Source organism: Sesamum indicum, linkage group LG3 (genome assembly GCF_026168435.1).
Source record: "Sesamum indicum cultivar Baizhima isolate 11 linkage group LG3, ASM2616843v1, whole genome shotgun sequence".
Lineage (NCBI taxonomy): Eukaryota > Viridiplantae > Streptophyta > Magnoliopsida > Lamiales > Pedaliaceae > Sesamum > Sesamum indicum.
Genome location: NC_142659.1, coordinates 364,798 through 382,011, shown reverse-complemented (window position 1 = coordinate 382,011; position 17,214 = coordinate 364,798). Strand labels below are relative to the sequence as shown.

The 17,214-nt window shown below is 30.6% G+C and overlaps 2 protein-coding genes across 2 annotated transcripts; both read left to right on the top strand.

The window, feature by feature from the left end:
• The first annotated feature begins 1,376 nt into the window (after window positions 1-1,376).
• Window positions 1,377-3,036, top strand: LOC105156838 (transcription factor bHLH148). Its single transcript, XM_011073073.3, has 3 exons — window positions 1,377-1,590; window positions 1,955-2,581; window positions 2,808-3,036. The coding sequence occupies exons 2-3, from the start codon at window positions 2,012-2,014 to the stop codon at window positions 2,925-2,927; spliced, it is 690 nt and encodes a 229-aa protein (XP_011071375.1). The 5' UTR covers window positions 1,377-1,590; window positions 1,955-2,011; the 3' UTR covers window positions 2,928-3,036.
• A 9,624-nt stretch (window positions 3,037-12,660) lies between these two features.
• Window positions 12,661-15,836, top strand: LOC105156837 (prefoldin subunit 3). Its single transcript, XM_011073072.3, has 6 exons — window positions 12,661-12,923; window positions 13,746-13,803; window positions 14,290-14,361; window positions 14,742-14,861; window positions 14,934-15,035; window positions 15,461-15,836. Exons 1-6 carry the CDS (start codon window positions 12,796-12,798, stop codon window positions 15,539-15,541), a joined length of 561 nt encoding a protein of 186 aa, XP_011071374.1. The 5' UTR covers window positions 12,661-12,795; the 3' UTR covers window positions 15,542-15,836.
• Window positions 15,837-17,214: the final 1,378 nt, after the last annotated feature.

The following is a 17,214-nucleotide window of genomic DNA, read 5'->3' as shown; positions in this document are numbered from 1 at the left end:
AAACATAACTATGGTAAAGAATTTTGTACACTCAATGCTCTTCCAAAAGTGGTAATAAGGAAAATTGACGGAGAGTGATTAAATAATTGGTATGGCAGTATAATTAGGATTGTAAATCTGACATATTATTGTTTCAATATTGTTTTGACTTATTATTAAATTTGAAAAAATATATCCATATGAATTAATCAAGTTGAAATAAAATTTAGTTGCATCTGACACGACTCGAACTCGTAGTAATTTAATATTTTTAAATATAATTTTATTATTTTTGCACTAATCGGATCGAGCTCAAGTTGAGCAGAAAATTCACCAAATAAATTTTTTATTTCAATTTTAATTTATTAAATTTAATAAATTAATTCAAATAAATTTTTATCAATTAATTTAATTAATGATCGAATAATTTGATTTATTTATTAAATATACGATGAAGGAGAAAAAGGAAATTAAGTAGAAGCGAAGCAGTTGAGCAGGCGAACAAGAGACTGATCCAGAGAAGAGGAGTAACGGAGACAGAAAACGGACATGTAAATGGGTCATCGGCGTTAGTGCGCGGGCCACTCCCCTATCCCACCCAACCAATCAAAACTTTTACCTCCTTATCAATTTTTTATTTTGCCTAAATTACATTAACCCCCTAAAATTAGATTAAATACACAAATACCCTCTCTATCTTTCGCAAAATATAGCTACACCCCTGAGGAGTTAGAAGTGCAGTTGTACTTGCGAGGTATAATTGTAATTTTATAAAAGAACGATGGTATTTATGTATTTTTAATATAATTTCTGAAAATATCAATATAATTTACTCTTTAACTTTTTTATTCTACAATATAAAACATTCTATTTCATTATATTAGAAATTGAAATGATTTTAAATTGGTTTTTACGTTAATACGTCTAAACAAGCTCACTAATTTAAACATGAACTGATTGTTTTGGGCCTAATTTTGGATTTAGAAGACCTAAAGGAATTATTTTGGATTTAGCTAACAAAATGAACTTTCAGACATACGTTCAATTTAAAAGTTATTTATAATTTTTTAAACAATGATGATGTATTTAGAATTATGCTAAATGTTTTGGGTGGCTTTAGTTTACTCATTTTTTTTATTTTTTTTGAAAAAACTCTTATTATATTTTGTTGAAAATAGTGATTACTCCTCGATTGTTAAACTATTAATTTGTAAGAAAATAAAAGATTAAATTTGGAAAATTAAGTTGTTTGACTCCAAAATAATTAATTAATGTCCATTTCAAGAAACGCACACAACACACAATGATAACTGATTGATTCATTCAATTTGAAAAATCAAAGGGCATAAATAGAGAGGCTGAGGCATCAGGCATGTAATGAGCCTCAGCGTCCCCCCCCCCCCCCCCCCTCCCCGTGATTCCCTTTAAAGCTTCCTCCTCTCCCACTCTTCCACCATTTCTTCTCCACTGACACCAACCTCCTCTCCACCCCCTACCTCAACGAAATATAACTGAATTACATACGCAGATACGCATGAATGTTTCTCTGGATTCGCTTTCCTATGAATTAATCTCAGCATACGAGAAGCACAGATTCTCAATTTTCTAGAGGTGATGATTATTTATTTATTTATTTTTGGCTCTATTTTGTTAATCCTTTCTGTTTTCCTTTTTCCGATTGATTTTCTGAGCGTCTTAAATTACTGTACTAATGCTTGCTTCTTGGTGAATCTCTCTCTGTTCCTTTGAGTCTCCATCATCAATTTGATTATGAGCGATTGAAGTCTGTATATGAGACTATTATTTGCTGAGAAGTTGATTAGCTTAGCACCAAAATCGTTCCTTTTTTGCTAATAATCAGTTGTTAGTATTTGATTTTGAGTGCATTAATTTCCTTTTACTTTATCTGATACCTCTTTGAATCTGGCAGTACTTTTGAATCTAACTCGATTTTGTGCATTGAATTGAATCGCAGCTCCGAATTTCCAAATCAATTTCTTCAATATATATATATATATAAAAGGAGTAGAAGATGACGTCACCGCTGGTATCATCGAATCCAGCTGTAAATTCCGATCGCTCATCAACCAGAAGGAAGAAAAAGAAGAAAATCCAAAGCCAAAATTCGGGGGAAAATATCAACAATAACGGTCAGCGACAGAATTCCGTCCAGTGGAAATCCGACGTGCAGCAGCAAATCTACTCATCGAAACTGCTTCAGGCACTGCGCCAAGTCCGGCACAACAGCGGCTCGTCGGGTCCGAAGAGAGTGCGCGAAGCAGCGGACAGAGTCTTAGCCTCCACGGCGAAAGGGAGGAGCAGATGGAGCCGAGCGATACTCACGAACCGGCTCAAGCTGAAGTTTATGAAAAAGAATAACATCGTTAAACAACAGACTAAGGTGATGACGGTTATCACCAGCGGAAGTAGCAGGATGAAGAAGAAATCTAAGGTGAAAATTTTGCGTTTGAAATCCAAGTCTTTGCCGGCCGTTCAGCGCAAGGCGCGCGTTTTAAGTAGGTTGGTTCCCGGTTGCCGGAAAGAACCGTTGCCGGTGGTTTTGGAGGAGGCGACTGATTATATAGCCGCGCTTGAAATGCAGGTATGTATTTACAGAAAAGATGCCCGAAGATGACTGTTTCTGTAACTTCCTTTATTCAAGTCAAACAAGAATTCATGACGATCCATTGCCGCATGTTTCAAGTTCTACTTCTTCTTGTATATATTAATTAATCCATTATTAGATTTCTCGAAATTTTATTTTTGTATCATACAAATTATATGCTATTTAAATTTATTATAACTTGTTGATTTTGTCGCCATTGCAGGTAAGAGCTATGACTGCCTTAGCCGAGCTACTCTCTGTTTCCGGTTCTTCTTCTTCCTCTAGCTCCGCCGCGGCTCCTGGTGGCGGCCCTAATCAGCCCAACTCAAGCTCCCCTAGCTGATATGGGTTTTTCCTTTTCTTCAATTGCTATTGTTCATATATTCTCCCCCTTATCAGTATTCTAATGTGATATACATTTAACGGAGACAGTTTATGATATTAGTTTTGTACTTGAATGTTATTATAAAATTGTGAAATGGAGATAACTAGGAGAAAGGGAAATAATGTGGGTTAGGTGCAAGGAACCAAGGTCGCAATCCTCTTTATTCACGTGGTGGCAACTTTTTTAAATTTTGCAATTGGGTCCCTCAACAAAATTGATTTTCGAATCTTTACCCAATATATATAACGCAAAAGGGATTATCACAACCCCAATAAGCCAATCCAATAGTTGGAGTGTGGTCTCAAGTTGCTATTATGCATATTAGTGACAAAATATCGCATTGGAAGGAGTGGATGTGATAAATTTGAACCCAAATGGGGTTTCATTAATTTGAATTAATTATATTCAAATGCAATATACATATTATGTGATTGAAAAATAATCAATTACACAAAAAATATATCACACTCACTTGAGTAAGAAACAAGCTATGAAAGATTGACACATGGATGAATTAGGGGGGCAGCAACCAGCAAGGTTGTCAAAGTCATATGGTTCTTACTTACACATTAGATGGAATTGGGGTGTAGCAATCAAAGGTTGTCAAACTCATTTGGTTCCATCCATCCTTTTTAAGAAATTGGAGTATCTGAGTTTGTATTTTGGGGTTGAAATAATAATATATGGAAGTTGGGTTGTGAAATCAAATCACTTTCTAGGCCACACCGCCCCAAAATATACAAAGTGTAGTAATGAAAATGACAAATCTATCTGAATATTATGAGATAAAGGGACCTCAAAGTATGCCGAATGCTTGTCGGATAGTAAATGGTTAACACTTGTTTTTTAACATTTTTTGTTGAGTTGCTACTATCTACGGTCAATAATTCAATCAAATTTTATTAGAAAGAATTATCGATCAAATTTTTTTACTTGTGTTAGTCACAACCAATTCATTCTCAGCTTTTATTCTTTATTTCATTTATTTCCTTCAAAACTAAATTTGGTCAAAATAATAATTACATAATTATATTTTTTTTTCTCTCAACCTACTACATCATATTTATCCCTCACCTAATTTCTTCATATTTATTTTCTCGCAAACTTTTATATTTTTAATACACTCATAATTATAATTTTTTTCTCTCTCTCTCTCTCACCTTACTCTACCTTTCTTTTTCCTGATTTTTTCTTTCTCATCCCCTCATGGACCATTTTTTATGAACTGATGGTAACTAAATTTTTAAAAACTTAATTTCCTGGGAATTGGATTTAAGTTTCTAATAATCCAATTAAGCAATTGCTTGATCGACTTTGGTAAAAAAAGAAAAGAAAAATCTTATGATTGAAAATTTTTTAATTGGGAAATTCAAAATAAATTTAATAAAAACCTAATAAAGTCAGCTTATTAAGGAGGTGGAATGTTTTCACAATCACAATTTATAATTTACTGATTTTGGATTTAGCAATCCGTCCAAGAACATCTACACCCATCCTCATCCTTGAATACTACGTCATTCTCGCCATGTATTTATATTTTGTAATAATAACACTATTTTTTTTTTTTTTTTTGTGTAATACACATAAATCTCTATGGGAAGTTATGTTTGATTTTATTAAATAAATAGATATATCTGTTAATAAAATTTATTAATATCAACAAAAATTGAATGAAAATCAATATTGATTAACTTACTACAAATCTACTGTAGATCAAACAAATTTTTTCTGATTAAATTAAGATATTCAAGTCGTATTTCACTCTTTGAAATTTAGCAATCACTTATATTTAGTCTTAAAAACTTTGTCCGAATTTACTATACAACAAATATATATATAAAAAGTAGAAATAGAAAAGATTTGGAAAAAGTAAGAGGAGACATAAGTCGTTCTCAAAAGCGAGTAACCATATTAGGCGGATTGGTGTGAAAAAGAAGATGGTTGAAGCCAAAAGGTTTTATTTATTATTTATTAATTGAAATGTTCATTTTATGCATACCCAACTTTATGGAATTAAATCAGAATTCACTCACATGCTTTTCTTTTTTCTTTTTTTTTTTTGAAAAAAAACCATTGTGAGTTGATTATCACAAGCTATTTTACCAATTAGCATAATATTTTGAGGATGAGATAACCTCGAAATTATTATTTTAATTTAATGTATCCAATTGTTGATTTATAATACTTTTGGGATAAATTACAGCCCCTTTAATGAGATTTAACATAATTGCGAATATCCTTTTATTCTTTAAAAAATTACAAAAATTTCCCTCGAATAGAAAATAAATATGTAGCCCTAAACAGTGAGGTGAAAATTGATAGTTTACTGATACTGTTTGTTTTTTAATTAGAAAACAAGTTTGAGAAAAGGTAAAAAGAAGATTGAGGATGAGTAAAGTATTAGGCATATTAGTCTATAAAAATATTTTAAAAAATTCTCAAAAATTATAATTTACAATTCAAAATAGCATTCCGTTCCGTTCATTGCAAAAATTGGATGAAAACCTAGTGCAGGCTAATAAAATGGACTAATTGTTACATGAATATTAAAATCAAGAGGTATTTATAATTTTGCAAACAACGAAATATATTTATAATTATATTAAATTTCAGAAAAAGTGGTGATAATTTAGGTTATAGTTTATGTTATATTAAAATATGTAAGCCCTCTCTAGAGAGATGCTCATGATCTAGGAGTCCTATATTGGGAATTTAATTTGATTTTAACTATATACCTCATAATTAAATGGATAACATATATATATATATATATATATATAGAACCAATGTATGACAGCTACCTAATTAATCACTCTGGCAAAAAATTGAAATTGTTGATTGATGAATAAGTAATAAATGAAGTTTGGTGAAGTTGATAACCCACATGCTAATTTTTTCCTAGAAATGATGCAATATATATATATCCATACCCAATTTTGTTCCAACTTAATTTAGGGTCCAAGTTTCAATCATTTCAATCTCTCCAACTACCATACTCTGTTCATTTCTTCCCAACAAAAAACTAATCAACAAATTTAAATTTATATATATATATATATGGGGGGGTGGGGGGGGGGTTTACTACACTCATAATATTACAGTATCATTTTTCTACATATGAATTATTAATTAGGTATTGATTGCAGCTTGGCTGAGTTCTATGACCTACAAGTATTAGATCACGGGTTCTAAATTTACCAAATATATGATTATTTATATCACTTATATATTTATGGTAATTTACTAGCAGAAATACAACTTTTTGTCATAATTAATTACGATAGTTAAAAGTAAAAAATCATAGAAAATACTGATCAATTATGATTGTACAATGACTACTAGTTGTTGTTTCTGTAGACGAAGCCGAAACGTTAGCTACAGCTAAAAATCATTATAAATATTTTGGCCATAGCTAAAAACTTAAATTTTTATATTGATTTTATATAATCATGGTAGATAGTATTGATTTCTCATGATTTTTACGTCATTGTAATGTAGGAAATATAATCCTTGTTTCTTAGTGATTGTTGATTTGTAATGAGTGTATTAGTTGATGTATTTATTAAAATTCTAAGGAATAACTACATTGTCCTCTTCCAAAATTCAGTAACATTACATCTAAGCCTTCTGTAATTTGAAAAATTATATATAATACCTTTGATGTTTATTTTTGTCTAATAAATAAATTATTCGTCAGTTAAAATTAATCAAATTTGCTGATATTAGCAATAATAATAATAACAATAATAAAAATCCAAATTTCATTCCCTATTGGTTAATTATTGACTTATGAAGATAAATTTCCTTACATTCATTAACATATTAAAATGTATAAGGATAGTTTGATGAGAAAAATATTTATTTAATTTGAAATAAATTAGTATTAAGTCCATTGGGGTAAAGATAGATTTTTATTAATATTTTTTTTTTGCTAATATTAGTAAATTTGATGGTTTTTTACAAATAGAGAGATCTATTTATTAGACGAAAATAAAATCAGGAATATTAGATGTAATTTTTCAAACCACAAGATATTTATGTGTAATTACATCAGACTTCACGAGAAGGTGGTGTAATTATCCCAAATACTAATGATACATAATTATTGTTGCTCTTAATTAAAAAAATGGAAAGAAATGAAATGTTTTAGTTAGGTTGCATGTGGGTATCAAGAACCTAAAAAACAAGAAAAGAAACTTGTTGATCACAAAAGTTAAAAGAGAGTTTTTATTTAAAAACTGAGTTTGGCATCTTTCAGAAAAAATTCACATCTAATTGGAGTGATTATATAAATAAATAAATATCAAATAATTGGTGTTTTTCATGCCAATTCCATCCATCAATGAAGAATTGGTTGCAGATGGACTATTGGGTTTGGGTCCCAATTACACACCAAAAGCAATTCATATAAAACTAAAACACAAAAAATTATTAGTTTTTTTTCATTTATTGATGATTACTTTTTATGCAATGGATATAATTTGGGAATTATATTTTATTATAATGACACCCTTTTGATATATATATATATATATATATTTTATTTATACCTCTTTACAAGTATAAAATATTACTAAGAGAATATTGAATCGAGTGATAAAATTAGAATTTATGTGATCTTTTTGATGAAATCAATATTTTCTTCCAAACTCTATGGAAAGAGGACAATTGTAAATGGAGAAATTTTACGAGTGTAATTTTAACAGTTTTTTGAGGAAAATTGTAATTCTATATTTTTAAAAGGAGTCCAAGTATAATTAACCCTATTACATATAATTAGAGAAATTATACTTTTAATCCTGTAAATATGGAGGGGGTGACATTTTTTTATCCTGTTGGGATCATTTTTTCAATTAGATTCTATAACTAAAAAAACTTGGCACATTGAGGACAAAAATGACCGTAATTTGCTAATATTACTAGAAAAACACCATATGATTTGCACGCAACTCAAATAAATTAGTGATTCCAATCAAAATGTTGATGTGGTGCCTTGACAATAGGACCAAAAATACTATATTCCTTAAAATTATAGGACTAAAGTTGTAATTTTTATTGGTGTTTCAATTTTATTTTTTGTTTTTGCAAAATTTTTGGTCCTATTGTCAAAGTGCCACATCAGAATTTTGGTCAAGCCCCCAATTTATTTGGGTCACATGGTGTTTTTGGAAATTGAAAAAAAAAATTAGAGGACTTAATTGCAAAAATATATTTCAACAGGACAAAAATGCAACTTCCTATACATATAGAAGCAAAATTATAAATTATGTATAAAATTGAGGTTAAATTAAAATGATTTGTACAAGGTAGTAAAATTAAGATGGTGAAGTTTGATAATGTTTGTGAGGAAGGAAGCGAAGCATATGGTTAAATTTAATAATTTATTTTATTATGTCTTGAATTGATCTTGAATATAGAGATCCAACGGACAATAATTATCATGTCCCAACTTGTAACTACAACATTAATAACCTTTGCCCTGAAATCACTGTCCAAATCTAACAACATCAAACAGTGATTGGAGCAGACCTTGTCCAGTCTTTGTATCGGCCTTAATGCCCTTCTAACCGCCCTCATTTTTTATAGGCTAAATTCCATTTTATCCCGTGTCTTTTGTTAAATTAGTAAAAACGTTTCTTGTATTTTGAAAATAGACAAAAAAGTTCCTTCCGATTTCAAAATCTTAGCAAAAAGTTCCATTCTGTTAACAATTGACGAAATGTGGCTGAACGCGCAGGTGGTGCACTTGGTTGTCGATTTCTGCTGTTTTGGTCAATATTTAAGTCATTTTGGACTAAAATACCCTTTATATCTATATATAAGAGACTAAGGCCTTTTTAACTTATTTTGTGTATATTTTTTTTGTCATTATAACTAAAATATGAAATAAGTTACATATAAAATTATTAATTTTTTATTTTTTATTTCAAAAACTTTTAAAAATACCAAAAAGATAAAAATATATATTTTTTTTATACATATTTATATACATTGTTTTCTTTTTTAAACATATATTTATACTAAATATAAAATACCCAAAAATATAAAAAAGTTACATTATAAGAAATAATATACTAAATTTTATAAAAACTATTTTATATACTAATTATAAAAATATTTTAAATAATATACCAAATTTAAATTATTATTTAGGTTAAACTTTTTTTTCATTATATTATTTTTTATAAATAATATTTATATTTAAATTAGTATTGTATATGTTTAAAAGAAAAAGGAGATTCAATAAATATATCAAACAAAATAATAATTAAATATCTAATAATTCAGTTAATTAAAAAAATTAAAACTAAATACGATTAAGTTAATTAAAAGAATTTAAAACTAACTATATCTAATAATTAAATTAATTAAAACTAACTATAATTGAGTTAATTAAATTAAAAAAAAAACAAACAAACAAATTAGGGGCGACGGCACAAGAGGGGACGATGCTCTTTCTTTTGTTTGGGCAATGGCGACATTGCAAGATCTGGGGGCGACAGCCGGCCGTAGCCGTCGCCCTCTTTATTTTTATGGGTGATGTCGTCATCGCATTTGGTAGACTGCAACGTCGTCAGAATTGGACTTGGCAGGGGCGGTGGGGGTTGGGGTGGCGGGGAGAGGCAGCGGGGGTTGTGGGGCGATGTTGGTTGTAGGGTTTTCTTTTTTTTAAAAAAAATTATTTTTTATAATATGTATTTAAAATTAATAAATTTAAATTCTTATTTTTTTCAAAACAAAATTAAGATCTAATAGTTAAAACTAATTGATTAGATATGACTGCTTTCATATAATCAATAAGGATTCAACTGTCATTAAAAAAAGAATAATATATAATATATAAGGGCACAACGGTTATTTTATCAAAAAATTAACACCGTTAATCGTACTTAACAGATAGGGGCAATTGAGCTGAATTTTTAAAATACAAGGGGGTGTTTTGCCTTATTTTAAATCAGAGGGATTTTTTTACTGAGCTTTTTAAAATATAAAGTTTTTTTCTTTTATGTAATTTAATCTTTTTTTTTTTTTTGTAGTAAATCATGCAAACGGCCTCTTACTTTCTTAATCGAAAAGGGGTTTTTTTCCTATAGATTAGAAATTAATAATCACCTAATTTATTGAAAATAATTGCATTTAAATGGATGGTGTAGAATTAATTATCTGAAATGACAAGGATAAGCACAATGGGGAGAGTGAACTATTCTTGATTTATTCCTATGTCCATAAGTACTGATTTGTTTGTCTCTTGGTAGTTTTCTCTTCTTTTTTTCTTACCTATTTACCTACTTTATGCTTTCCAGAATTCCATAGCTGGTTACTAATTATAGATCCCCCCCCCTCCCCCATTGTATGATTTGATGTGTTATAAATGGATATGGATTTTGGCATTTTCATTTGTGGGATTGAGTTTCTATCACTGTGTTAAAAGTTATAATTATTAGTAATAATGCAATTTAAATATTTAACTTTTATAACGGTTTCAGTATTGCATGTCTGTTATAATTTTATTGCGACAATAATAATTATCGCAGAGGTCAATAATGATTCCTTATAGAGGGTAAAACCTAACCTTCACTCCATTACCAACTTTTGGACTAAATGCTCACTCCCGTGCTAAAAGTTATAAGTTATACGGGTAAATTACAACGAATTTTCTTGAAATTTAACATAATTATAAGTATTTTGTTATTGTTTAAAAAATTATAAATACTTTTCTGATATTTGATAAAAGTACGTATCCTTAAATGAATGTCTGAAATAATCAACTTTGCCCTTATTATATATATTTTAAAAAAAAATTAGAAAATATAAAAAAATCGGACGAAGCAGATGATTTTTTCTTTTTTTTTTAAATTGTAAACAATTTATCCACTTAGTCCCTAAAATAATGTAGAAAACAAAGACATTTTGATAAGTTCATTAAAAAAATAGATTAAAACCTAACGAATTTGGAGAAATTGTTATAAAATCAAGATGGTATTGATGGTTTTTCAAATAGCGAGGAAATATTTATAATTATGCTAAATTTAAAAAAAGCTCTTTGTAATTTACCCAAATTATAACTTTTAATATTCTTGGGAGGGATATAATTATCAAGTTTAGGTTAAATGAAGAATGGGGTGTGCCCCAAATAGAGTCTTGCAGATTAAAGTGATGGGATTAGACAAATATTACCTAACCCCACATTGATATTAAAGCATATTATTGTGTGGAACCCTAAAAAGGGTTCTCTACCATACTAATTAATATAGACAAATTTTAATTGGTTGTCACTTTGATTAGCAATGTCTGGCCCTTCATCTCTTAATTTGATTGTAATGTTAGCCTCTAAATAGGGAATCTTGTCCTACAAATGGACCAATTAGGTATAAATCACACCAAGCACTTTGATGTGCTCTGTAACTTGATATGGACCTCATTTTCATTCTTATCTTCCACTGCTGCACCCAACACATTCACGTAACATATTAAGTATTATATGATTATTTTTTTTCAAAAGTTAAATTTTTTAAATAAGATATTCGTTTAACTAATTTGCCAACTGCGGTGTTCTAAGGCAATTAAAAAATAAATAAATATTAATTTAACTAAAAGTAATTAAAAAAGGTTAAAAAATATTAAAAAATTAATTTATTTTTTAATTATAAATAATATAAAAATGTATTTAATATTATTTATGGTAAATAATATAATTTCAACAAATGAATTTATTATATGGAAAATTTAATTCAAATTATAAAATTTATTATTTTTTTAGAATTTTAATATTTAAATAATGACAAATCAGCATTAATGGTCATGTGACATTACACGTGGCTGTAGACATATATAATTTGTTGAAAATTAGTCAATTTCCAAAAATTTGTGTAAAAAATTCTAATTCAAATTATTTCTCATTAATTTTGAAATTTAAAAGACTTAATAAAATAATATAATTACAGAACTAAAACTTATAGTGGTAAAGTTAAAGAATAAAAATAATAATGTTTTAAAAATATACCAAAGGATTATTAATATTGTAATCCATGGATAAATAGTTTGGATTCCCAGGTATCGATTTAATTAAAAATGGGGCAAAAGTTACCCAGGTCCACAAGCAAATCAGCCCACTAGAAGTGATTGGGCTTCTGGACAACAATATATGAAGTCCATTTTACTACAAAAAAGGATTACGTTATGAGGTTGTTCATAATTAAAATTCATGATATATTTATGATTAATTTAGTATAAAAATGCGTGTCCAATTTGTATTTTAAGTCCACGTGGCTAATTTTTGAATCAAAACCCTATAATCGGAACTAGACATTTTTTATGATGATGAGAATAAAAAATAGTTAATTTATAATGGTGTTTGGATATATTGCTTCTTGGTAAATAAAAATTACTTTTTTTAATTTAAGTGTTGATTATAATGAACTTTGGGAAATTAGAGATATTCTCAAAATATAATTATATTTTTTTTCATAGTATACAAAATAGAATTTCCTAATGAAAAAAATTGTCATAATTCTTGATTTAAATGTAACTATATAGTTTTAAGGGTTCAATTATAGATGAAATTAGGGATCCGATTAAATTGATTGGGCTGGTTACTTAGCCCACCAAGATAAGCCCATTACGAAAGTAGGCCCAAATAGAGACTCGCATTTCAGTAGACTTCAGCTCAAGTATGGGTGAAAGAGAATCACGCTTACTGGAATCCTCCTCTAACACCACCGTCATCATCGCTAAAAGAGAAAAGGAAAAGAAATCAACATAGAGAGAGAGAGAGAGAGTAGAGAGAACACAGAAACACACTACACTGTATCTATAGGCGGCGGAAATGTCAACTTCAGCAAGCGCGACGGAGAGGAGAGGGATTCCGGCGGCGGCGTTTGTTGAAGATGTTCAGACCTACCTCTCTCAGCTAAATCTCGACGCCAACGCCGCCCTTGCATTTTTACAAGAGAGGTTTTTAACTATTTTTCCTGTCTAGAGATGCATATATTCAGTTCTGTCCTGCAAGTTATGCTCAGCAATTAGATCACTTTTTATTTCTTAAGTAAACATAGATTCTGCATTTTGCTGTACTTTAAATTGTGGAAGAAGCTTAGTATTGAAGTGAGTGGGAAAGTTCTGGTTTTTTTTTTTTTTTCTTTTGGAATTTGATGGAAATGCTGAATTGTGCAAATAATTTGCTCTGCATTAAACAGGATGACGGATGCTATATTGAGAGTTCTAGAATGTGAATGCTGTCAAAGAAATTAATAAGTTACTCAGATAAGGGAACAGAGATTGAATGTTTTGATTTATACTTCAGGGAATTGGATGTTTGGTAATAGACGATTTTCTTAGTTCTGTGTGTGATTAGCAAGGTTTGGTTTCTGGCTCTAATAGGCATTTCTGACTTCTCATTTGATGACCTATGAATTTATGGAATCTGAGGCCTAATATTTCTTGCAAACTGTAGCCCAATAGGAAATTGATCTTTATTGATTCTCTCGATATTTTATGTGCTGCTTTTTTATGCCAGGTGCAAAATGTTCCAACTTTAATCCATTCCGGTATTCTTTAGTGGGGTTTATAGTAGGCTGTTAAGAGTGTTGCAGATAATGTCAGTACTAGTTTTTGCAAAGATTTGTATTTGTATGACCTTCCTGTCAAGTTGGTATTGTTGGTCTATCCACTGTTCTCCTGAAACATGCCGAAGCACTAGGATTATGTGTTGCCTGTAAGCTCACATTCTTTAATTTTGGTTTTTCTTATTACTTTTTTTCTGTAAATGCACGGTAGACTTCAGCAATACAGAGTGGTGGAGATGAAACTTCTTGCACAGCAGAGGGATCTTCAGGTATGCACATTTTCTTGCACGCTTGCCATTTTCCTTGATGCAGGTACTGGGGTTTGACTTTTTCTAACTTTATAGGAAGGAAAGTTATTTGGTACTTTTATGGGCCAATCATTGCATCTTTCCATTCCCTAACTGGTATGCATCACAAGTGTCCTGCTGGCTTTAGCTTTTCTTGTGATCTAGTTGGGTATATGCTGGTTTTGTTTAATCCTAGCGTCTGCTGCTGATACTAATTCCAAGAAAGAAAGTTGACGCTTGTTTTGAGCACTTTACACCAGCATTGTGCCTCAGTCTAATATTTAGGATAACAAATTTCTGAGCTTATTGCATGAAGCCACAACCTGGAAATATGCAGTTGCCTATATCCTGAACTTAAGAATCAATAACTACATTTTTGAGGGAAAAGTTTCTTTTGATTTGGCATTTACAAAATCTACTTCTTGCACTGGGAAATCTGAGAGCCATTTGTTTATGATAAAACAACAGGCAAAAATACCTGACATTGAAAAATGCTTGGACGTCGTTGCAACTTTGCAAGCAAAGAAGGGAACTGGTGAGGTTTGTTCTTAAACTTTTAACTGTTTCTTGGAGTATTTTCTTCACCTTGTGATTTTTGTCATGCAAGTTACTGAAATTATTTGCACTAAATTGAGAAAAAGAAGTGAATTTATATATGTTTGATATGCATGTCTTTAAAGGGAGAAACAGACTTTCAGATATACTAAATTGCTTCAAACAACTTTTCCTTCTTATTCTAGTAGTCTTCTGGATTTTTTTCAATACTAAAGCTAATTTCACGAAGTGCTTATGAAATATATCGTGTCAAATATTAACTCCGTACATCATACAAATATTTAGCTAAAGATTGTTACTGTACTTCCATTGCATGATTTTGATAATTGAGCTGTTTGTGTTCATCAGCTTGATGTTGGTTGCAGGCTATTGTTGCCGATTTTGAAGTATCCGAAGGCATTTATGCTCGTGCTCGAGTCGAAGAAGCAGAATCTGTGTGTCTATGGCTTGGAGCAAATGTCATGCTGGAATATTCATGTGAAGAGGTATTACTTGTTCAAGACTTCTCTTCAATAGTTGCCTTTGGCATATGAGATCTCAAAAACTTCATTCTGCAGGCAACTGTGCTCCTTCAAAAAAATTTGGAGAATGCCAAAGCAAGTTTAGAAGTTCTTATTGCCGATCTACAATTCTTAAGGGATCAAGTGACAATTACTCAGGTAATGTGTGGGCATTATCTTCAAAGACATTTGAGAAATGTAGATGGAGAATTTCTAATTTCTAAGGAATCAAGTGATAGTGAATTGGGTTATTTGTGACATGTTGCAACAGTTTTTGCGCTGTTATGATGGATGTTTTTCGTTCAATCATAGATATACATATCAAAGTTTAAAATGTCAGTTATTATCCTTTTTCTTTTTTATTCTTGTTTGGCTTCTGAGTTGTTCAGTTAGAAGTCACCATTGGCACAGATGTTCATTACAGTTATAGGCGTAACACTTTCACCTATTTTAAAGTTATAGTATTCCGGAAAGATAGAATGTAGCATTATGTGTAAAGTAGAGATCATGCTAAATTGTTATTCCACTGTCGATGGTTTTATGTCATATTTTTAGTTTTCCTTTTTATATTGTGCATTGGTCAGGTTACTATTGCTCGTGTGTATAACTGGGATGTTCATCAACGAAGACTCCGCCAAACTGCTGCTTCTACCTCAGAGTCATGAGAATTTCAATGTGGGTGGTGGGGCTCGGTTTTTTTGTCTAGAGTATGCTCAAGTCTTCCCTTTCATGCTGGCCACTTATCTCTTTTTTATCAAGATAATCACTATTCAGTCAAGCTGCTGGTTCAAAATTTTGGCGTGTCGGAGTAAAGAACAATATTTGCTTGGGATGTTTGATTGTCTATTATAGTTAAACTTTATCCCAAACATATGATTTGAATCTATTGACCTGTCATGTTGTAACTTTATGAGTCCTACATTTCTTCGTATTGTATGATTGATCTCTTTTCTACTGTTAGACCTAGTTCTTTCCCTTTCATCCTTTTCTTTAGTGCTACAAGCACTGTGCACCTGTAGGCCATTGAATTTAGATTCTTGGTGACTGTTGAATGGGTCCGTCTAAGCTTTATAAGGAAGATGTCATGCTTTAGTTTAAATAGTGAATTATCTATATTATTTCATGGCCATTTACAGAAAGTGAGCACTGGCTTCTTAACCAACAGTTGTCCCCTTTCTCAGAAAAGTAGGCCTTTGGAATGTACATCTGTTGTCTACATCTTGACTCCACTTTGGCTTGGGAGCTCATCTCTTGGTGGGATGAACCACATTGTCTAGCACCATGGTGGTAAGAAAATCTCCCATTTTGGCATTAACAAGATTGGCAACTGGATTCTTTGAAGATATCTTGTATCATGATGTGTGTCCGATCATACAAAATGCTTGTAATATTATCGTGACAAGTAATATGGGTGTGACCGTGATGGTTGATATTTGTTTAATTCTGATCTATAACTAATCCACAATCCATGGTAGTTAGTGAATCGTTTTCCATCTTTAGGTCTGTTTGTAAGACGACTACTTAGTCAATGCTAGACCGCATTGAAGGGGACCATTTGTTTATCGTTCTTTGCTAGGATTTATTTATATTATAGGTGGGATTGCAAGAAAAAGGCAGCAGAAAACAACTAGAGTGAATGAGAAAGGCATTGTTTGGGATGGTTTTATAGTACAAGAGATGCGGCCTTTGAATTTTGACTTAGAATTGTCTTGGACATGGGTCTTTCTCTTGGGTTTCTGAATGCTTGTTGTTGACAGCCGAATTGAACAACTGGAAATGTTCACATTGTGCTCGAAATCTGTGGCTCATTTGGAGACCACTAGGTTTCAAGAACGTGTCTTTTGGTTACAGAATGGTGTAGCATGTCATATGGCTACAGTGCAACAGTTTTTCACATTATGGTACCATGACAACTTGAAAATATCGAATAAATACCTAATAAAGAAGCATTCATTAGTATCTGATATGATTGCAAATTGTAAGAATTTAACCTTTTTTTCTTGGCTATATTTGTATGAGCTTAGAGTAATAAGTTCCATCTCATATTTTTTAAATCTATTTTTGCACTTAAAAAGTTTCTTTATCTTCTAAGATCCAAGTGGGTTAGGCCAATGATTTAACTGTCCGATATAATTACGGATATGCATTTGATAACATTGTCGATTTCCTTCATTTGGATTAGAACATGAGTGCTCCATTGATTTAATAGTTTGAAGAACCAAGTGGAAAGAGGGATGATTTGGAGGAACATAAAGTGAAAATAAGAATGAATAAAATGGTTAGTTTCATTTACATTTACATTTTCTCATACATGATTTTTTTTATACAAATTATTCTT

What these genes read in the sequence shown, in the direction of transcription:
- LOC105156838 (XM_011073073.3), top strand. Translation starts at nt 2,012, where the DNA reads ATGACGTCACCGCTGGTATCATCGAATCCAGCTGTAAATTCCGATCGC. An exon ending in TAGCCGCGCTTGAAATGCAG is followed by an intron (nt 2,582 to 2,807) that starts GTATGTATTTAC and finishes TCGCCATTGCAG; the next exon opens with GTAAGAGCTATGACTGCCTT.
- LOC105156837 (XM_011073072.3), top strand. Translation starts at nt 12,796, where the DNA reads ATGTCAACTTCAGCAAGCGCGACGGAGAGGAGAGGGATTCCGGCGGCG. An exon ending in CAAAGAAGGGAACTGGTGAG is followed by an intron (nt 14,362 to 14,741) that starts GTTTGTTCTTAA and finishes TGTTGGTTGCAG; the next exon opens with GCTATTGTTGCCGATTTTGA. An exon ending in ATCAAGTGACAATTACTCAG is followed by an intron (nt 15,036 to 15,460) that starts GTAATGTGTGGG and finishes TGCATTGGTCAG; the next exon opens with GTTACTATTGCTCGTGTGTA.